Source organism: Marmota monax, unplaced genomic scaffold (assembly GCF_021218885.2).
Source record: "Marmota monax isolate L192 unplaced genomic scaffold, Marmota_monax_Labrador192_F-V1.1 WCK01_AAM20220418_F8-fsc00100, whole genome shotgun sequence".
NCBI classification, from domain to species: Eukaryota; Metazoa; Chordata; class Mammalia; order Rodentia; family Sciuridae; genus Marmota; species Marmota monax.
The window spans coordinates 6,013,831-6,021,141 of NW_026693872.1; the positions used below are offsets into that span (position 1 = coordinate 6,013,831).

The 7,311-nt window shown below is 42.7% G+C and overlaps 1 protein-coding gene across 1 annotated transcript; it reads right to left on the reverse strand.

Annotated features, from left to right (window-relative positions):
- Window positions 1-2,795: 2,795 nt before the first annotated feature.
- Polr2h (RNA polymerase II, I and III subunit H) lies at window positions 2,796-7,054 on the reverse strand. Its single transcript, XM_046462565.2, has 5 exons — window positions 6,825-7,054; window positions 5,798-5,881; window positions 5,612-5,705; window positions 4,032-4,115; window positions 2,796-3,160 (listed from the first exon to the last, which is right to left on the reverse strand). The coding sequence occupies exons 1-5, from the start codon at window positions 6,895-6,897 to the stop codon at window positions 3,043-3,045; spliced, it is 453 nt and encodes a 150-aa protein (XP_046318521.1). The 5' UTR covers window positions 6,898-7,054; the 3' UTR covers window positions 2,796-3,042.
- Window positions 7,055-7,311: the final 257 nt, after the last annotated feature.

Consider the following 7,311-nt stretch of genomic DNA (forward strand, 5'->3'; position numbering starts at 1 on the left):
CAGGAATAGAAACAGCCCTAGTCTGATTGACTCTAAATCCCAGAGTCTCCTCAGTATGGTGCGCTGTCCAATATAATCATTCAGTAGTTCTATTTACTGGGAAAGATTTCCAAGTCCTTATGGAGTAAATACATCAGCTATTAATGAGGTACTTTACCACTGAGCTACATCCCCAGTCCTTTTCTTTTTGAGACAGGGTCTCAATAAGTTGCTGAGGCTGGCCTTGAATTAGTGATATCCTGCCTCAGCTTCCTAAGTCACTGAGAATTATATCCTAGCTACATCCTCAGCTCTTATTAATAAATCTAAGTGGAAAACCTAAGCTCTTGCGGGGGTGACCAGTTTAGATCTCCAAGTATCTTTCTTTCCTGGGCAGAAGAGTTAACATGGAGAAGGAATTAACAAATGCACAAAGCTGGGATGCTGCTTAGTAGTAATGTGTTTGCCTAGCATGGTCAAGGCCCTGAGTTCCATCTCCAGCACAGCAAAAAACAAAAAGTGCACACAGCTCAAATATATTGTCCAAATCTCAGGTGCCATCAGTTCTGCATGAGAAAGAATTAGTTCAACCATACTACAAATTTTCAGGGTGCAGTTAATGAAATGGTTAGTGGAAATTATAATTTACTTAAATATCAAAACAAAGCATGTTAAATTTAATGATCAAAAATATATATAATGATCAAATGAAACTTTATGGCATTTGAAAAAGCCAGAACCCAGGATAAGATATGCCAAAGGGACCAAAGAATTATGGATTCTCAGCCCACTCATAGGAGAGAAAAGGATGGCAAAAATGTAAATATAGCCAGAAAGTTCCAGGCATCTAATATTCCCGTTTGACTTACTCTAGTGCAGGCAAAAAAGAAAGCTCATAGTTTTCTCCAGTGTGAATGAATTTGCACCTATTAAGAATCTATCCTAGCCAGGCACAGTGGTATACACCTATAATCCCAGCAGCTGGGAAGGCTGAGGCAGGCACATAGCAAGTTCAAAGCCAGCCTCAGCAACTTAGTGAGGCCCTAAGCAACTTAACATAGACCCTGTCTCAAAATAAAATGTAAAAAAAGGCTATTGATGTGGCTCAGTGGTTAAGCACACCCAGGTTCAATCTCCAGTACAAAAAAAAATAAAAATAAAAATAAATCTATCCTAGATTGTCTAGCATGTGTGACATCCTGGATTTAATCTCAGCACCATAAAAGGTAACTAATCTAACGTGGAGCAGCAGGTGTAGCACTTCATACATGCTTGGCATATATGAAGCCCCTGAAGTCAACCCCCAGAACCAAAAGAAAAGACTTCCAAATCACTCCTTCTGGCTGATTCCATCCCTTCTTCTCTCTGTCTGTCTCCGTCTCTCTCTCTCTCACACACACACACACACACTTTAAAACCATAATGCTCTTATCCCCGTTTTACTTTACACTAGTTCTCTTTCTTTTGCTACCCCAGGACAGTATATATCCTATGATTCCCAGCAGTTAGGTTCTCCCTCTCTAACCTAAATCCATCCTTTTCCAACCCTTCAAGAGAATCTGACCCCATGGAAAGGTTCTAAGATTCCATAAAAATACACCCCAACCCCTAAGGCATCTGCTACTTCCTTCCCCATACCACCAATGGTAAAATAACAACAAAAAACACCTTCTCTCCTCACTGCTGAGGTCATTCACTTCAACCCATTTCCCTAAATACTATTTCTAATGCCTCATGTAGAGACCTGAAAATGATGGGAAAGCAAACACCCCAGGCATACCAGCAGGGGACCGGCTCCTATGGCAAAACCAGGATATCAAAAGACAATTGCTTAATACCCAATCTTTCTGAATTATTACCCTGAATTTCCCAGGGGAAAAGAGTCCCATATGCTTTCTCAGGTCCTCTAATGCCTGGTTGTAGAGCCAGTTCACAGGCTGGAGCCCTTGTCATCACCACCATTTCCTTAACTTTTTTCTTCTTCCACTTATAAGTTAGTGAGTGCAGTCAGGCTGCTGTGTTGTCCTGGGCACTGAACTGCCAACCTCTTGGTGTTACTGTCCTGTCCACTGCACTGGTCTGTGTAGCAGCTCCCTGTTCAGTGTCACTCATAAGAACCATTACCACTTACCCTCCCTCCTGGGTCACCACTGGAACATGGAGCAGAGAACCAAGTCCACCTGCTTCTATAGCCAAGTCCTCTCTTCCTCCTCTCATTAGTCACACCCCAAATCCATGTCAAAAAGTCTCCACCCAAAGCTTCCATTAAAAAAAAGAACTTTTCCAGGCTATGCAAGTAACTCATTCAAATTAATGTGAACTGACTTCCTGGAGACTGAGTGTTGGAAGGACATGAGCATGGCACCTTGCCAATTCAAAATTCTATGCCAAATGGGTGGTATCTTCCGGGCATGGGATATTACTCTCAGGAGCCAAAGCACAACCCTCCCTCCAGATAGAAAATCACACCAGAGGATATATGCTAGAATAGTCAGTCAGCCAGGAGACGGAGATGACCCTAAACCCAAAAACCAAAAGGCTGAGATTGGGACAGCCCTAGGTTGATACATGGTCATCTGGCTGTGGGACAGAAATATACTACAGACAAATTGGAAAAAACAATTTTAAAGAAAATGGAAATGGGGCTGGGGTTGTGGCCCAACAGTTGAGCACTTGCCTGACATGTGTGAAGCACTGGGTTCAATCCTCAGCACCACATAAAAATAAATGAACAAAATAAAGGTATTTGTTCATCTACAACTAAAAGAAAAACAATTTTTTTTAAATGAAAATGTGTTAAAGAAGGGGGAGGAGAGTCTTAAAAAGTAAAGTTTAATTAAAAAGTCATATATACACAAAATAACTCCTGATTCACTTCAAGCTTTCCCATTGGGTCTTTCACAGGCAAGCCAGTTTCCCATTGAGTTCAGACTAGCTAAAGATGCACCAACAGTGGGCAGAAAACCAGTTCCTCCTTAACAGGTGAACAACAACAACTTCTACTCAGGTTTGAACAATGTCCACAACCTGAGTGACCAAGAGCAGGCTGGCATCCTTTGAGGTTCAGAAGGCCAATTTCTTCATCAGCAGATAAACTCTGGAATCCACCTCAAATCCATGCAGGTTGTTGGCGTCACCCTGCAGCCTCATGAGCAGGCCCCCGTAGGACACATAGGCAGAGCTGAAATAGAAGGATCCCCATCCCATGAGTCTGAGCTCCATCCCAGCATACAAAAAAAAAAAAAAAAATAGTGTTCTGTCATTAAGGAACCAAAAATTCAGACAAAGAAAAATGCACAGATACATGCAAAGCACTGTTGTTTATACTAGCAAAGGAGGAAAACACCAACATGCACAAAATTAGGGGAATGGCCAAATGAATTAAGATGAAACCAGAATGTTATACAGCCATTGAAAGTGTTTAGGAAAAGCTTTACACTAACATGGGGAAACATGGTGTACATATGTTAAACAAAAAGAGAAGAAAACATTAGAATAAACAACATGATCTCAAAGAAAAAAATAGACTTAAAAAAAAAAAAAGACCATTCAAAAATGTTTATGTAAAAGGTTCCTCCTGGGTATAAAATTATAGGTAACTTTTCCCCCTTTACATTACTTCTCTGCTTCAAATAGCTTACAAAGAACACATATTGTTTTAATACAATTTTAAAGAAAAAAATAAGCAGGGAAACCAAAGAATCAGGGATTGGGTTACAAAGTACCAAAGCACACACGCACAAATAAACAACAACAAAAAAGTCTAGCAGTTTAATCCTTAATACTGCATGTTGTTCCTGGGGAAGCCACTCTTCTTGGCACTTCACACAGCAGGATTAAGTTTTGGAACCACTGGGCCTTGAGATCCTGACAAAGGGCAAAGTGGGCAGCCAATACTTCAGACTGGAAACTGTACCAGGAACAGCTATACTTAGGTTCTAAGTAAGTTTGAGGCGTTTGAGGAGAGGGGCCCAACACAGGAAGCAAGAGCATGGCCCAACTTCTTAGCCAGGGAGGAAGGAAAAGGATTCTCACCAGACTGTGAAACTTACAGGCGTGTTGCTGCTTCAGTAGACGTTTCATCCCCCTCAATCCTGTACACCTTCCCATACATTACATACTCAAACTGGTCAGCCCTGCAGAACAATAGTGACAAAGTTATTCTTCATAATAATTACAAACAATCCTTTTCAGCTGGGCACAGTGGCACACACCTGCAATCCCATGGCTCGGGAGGCTGAGGTAGGAGGATCTCAAGACAGCCACAACAACTTAGTGAGGCCCTAAGCAATTTAGCGAGACCCTGTCTCAAAATAAAACATAAAAAGGGGCCAGGGATGTGGCTCACTGGAAAACATCCCTGAATTCAATCCCAGGTACCAAAAAAAAAAAAAAAAATCCTTTTAAAATGGTAACTAATAGCCAGGTATAATGGCTACACCTGTAGTCCTAGCTAACTGGGAGTCAGAGACAGGAGGATCACTTGAACCTCAGAAGCATGAGGCCAGCCTGGAGAACATAGTGAGACATCATCACAAAAACATTAAAAATAAGAATAAAATGGTAACTGGTAATTAAGTGCCAGCATTATAACAAGAGCCACCTTAGAAATATGATGTCATTTAGTCCTTCCCCACCATAATCCTTTGAACCAAGTATGACATCTCTATTTTACTGATGAGGAAACTAAGAATAAAAGAGATTAGGGTATTCAACAAATAAGTACTAAAGCTAAGAACTAAACTCAGTGGTGCTCCAATGCCTCTCTATCACACCAAATTCCTCCCACATAGCCTAGGTCACTCAATGGTCATTTCCTCCATCTTCAAAAAGCTACACCTCACAAGCATGATATCCATGGTATCACTGCTCTCAGTAAACACTTGGTTGTTTGAATTCTTTTTTTTTTTTTTTTTTTGGTACTAGGTATTGAACCCAGGGGCGCTTAGCCACTGAGCCACATCCCCCAGCTTTTTTGCTTTTTTATTTTAAGACAGGGTCCCACTAAGTTATTTAGGGGCTCTCTAAGTTGCTGAGACTGGCTTTGAACATGCAATTCTCCTGCATCTGCCTCCTGAGCAGCTGAGATTATTGGCGTGAGCCACCACACCCAGATAGTTGTTTGAATTTTTTTTTTTTTAATATTTGGTTTTTAGTTGCAGTTGGACACAATACCTTCATTTTTATTTATTTATTTTTATGTGGTGCTGAAGATCAAACCCAGGGCCTTGCACGTGCTCTTCACTGAGCCACAACCCCAGCCCTGGTTGTTTGAATTCTTAAGTGTAGCACTTTCCTTAAGGGTACTCAGATTCTGCTGACAATCATTTATTCCAGGGACTAAATAAAGGTCTTTCTAAATCAGACACAATAGCACATACCTGTAATCCCAGCTACTCAGGGGAGCTGAGACAGAAGGTTTGCAAGTTTGAAACCAGCCTGGGCAACTCAGCAAGATCCTGTCTCAAAATAAACTAAAAAAGGCTAGTGATGGAGCTCAGTGATAGAGTACTTGCCTACCAGGTATGAGGCCAAGGTCCAGTTCAACCCCAACTTGCAGAGGTGGTTCTATACCACTTAGTCCTCAGGGCATATTTCAATATTTAAAGTGCTCCCTTCTCTACTCCCTCACCTGGAAGGCCTGTCATCTGTGGGGTTGTATTCACCATCATCCAGGGTACCATCTTCATACAAGGTACTAGCTATAACCAATCGGAACTTGTCACCTAGAAATAAATGCAATATCTGAGGATGAAGAATAGATGAAATTAAGAAGAAGGGGAAAAAACTCTTGCTATTGTGTGTCTTCAATACTTACCCAAGTCTACAGGGTAAATTTGAATGTTTACATCTAAAATGAGGTCCATCTTGAAAGATTCACTCTCACAATGCAGTCGAGATACTGGGGAAAAACAAAGTAAGTGACAGGCATACTTTATCAAGCCCAGGGCAGAACATACAGATCCCAGTTTGGTGGTTAACTGCAAAAGAATTTTAATGTAACCTGGTATACATCCATTAACCTCTCCACTGCATTCAAGGAAGTGCAGGTTCAATCAGAACCTGTGCAAGAAGAAAAAGGGCAAAAACTATGGCAATAGAACAGAAACCCCAGAAAGAATCAAAGATCCTCTGGCAGCAAATATCTAGGCTCTAGGCCCCCTGAATGATTGAGAACATGACTCTGGGCAAGTTATTACTTATCCAAAGGTTTTCTCTTTCTGTGCTATACATTATGCTGAGAGGATTAACAGGATGTATAAGAACTTGATAAACATCTCAGTCTGTAGGCAAATAAAGTATCACCAAGGAGAAAAAATTGTCGATGGATTGCAGAATAAAGAGTTGTATGCCAAGCAATTAGCTCTAACTCAGAGAGGACTTCACAAACAGCTAAAGATTCTGGGGCCAATATAAGAATACAAGTTAGGAAGTCAAATAACTCACTCTGTGGTCTTGGGTGGGTTACTTAACCTGTCAGAACAAAATGCAAAAACACCTCCTACTTCATGGGGGCTTTTGAGAATGAACAAGCCACAGTGTGTGAGAGGGGAGCACAGTATAATCTCTAACACAGAGAGTAGGTCGCGATTATAAAGATGCCCAGGAGTTTGTCAGCATCATGGCTGAAAGCCACCCAGGCAGCAGGCACTGACTGCGTGGGTGAAGCCTGGGAAAGCTCAGAGTCTCAAGTTTCTCATTCATAAAATGTTTCCTGAGGGACAACGCTTCATCAGAATCCGTCGCTAGAGGATGGCCACGTGAGCAGGGTGGAGAGGGGGCTCAGGGGCGTGGCAATGAGACAGGCCTCTTTTTTTGTACCGCTCCTGCGTACCTTAACTTACCTCGGTCAAACTTTTTACCCTCCGGGTCAATGTCTTTCACATCGAATATATCCTCAAACAGGATGCCCGCCATCGTGAGGGGGCCAAGAAACCAGAAGAAGTGCTGACCACGCAGCCACGACTGGGGGTTCGCGCACCCCCTCGCGTGGAGAAAAGGAGACAGGAAAAATGTTCAGGCTGAAGAGCTCCACGGGGGCAGAATGACGCATGCGCACCGACTTGCAGTAAGGCAGCCACTTCCGCCGAGTCCCTCTCGGGGCTTCTACACTTCCGCCCGGAAAGATTGCTGTCAGAGGCTTGGACGTTGAGGGCGTGTCTCTAAGTTCAGGTGACACGCCCAGGGCGGAGACACAAATAGGTCCCACCTCCGCGGAGGTGGCGCGGGTTCTAGTGCTCCGCTACTGCTCTACTGCGCCCTCTTCAGAGTCCGGGACCCGAAGACTGGAATGCGTGGGGGCCTAACCCAGGCAAGGACCTTGATCTTTGG

Coding starts and splice junctions, on each gene's coding strand:
- Polr2h (XM_046462565.2), bottom strand. CDS start 6,897: ATGGCGGGCATCCTGTTTGAGGATATATTCGATGTGAAAGACATTGAC. Junction 5,706..5,797: donor AATTTACCCTGTAGACTTGG/GTAAGTATTGAA, acceptor ATTTATTTCTAG/GTGACAAGTTCCGATTGGTT. Junction 4,116..5,611: donor ACAGATGACAGGCCTTCCAG/GTGAGGGAGTAG, acceptor ATTGTTCTGCAG/GGCTGACCAGTTTGAGTATG.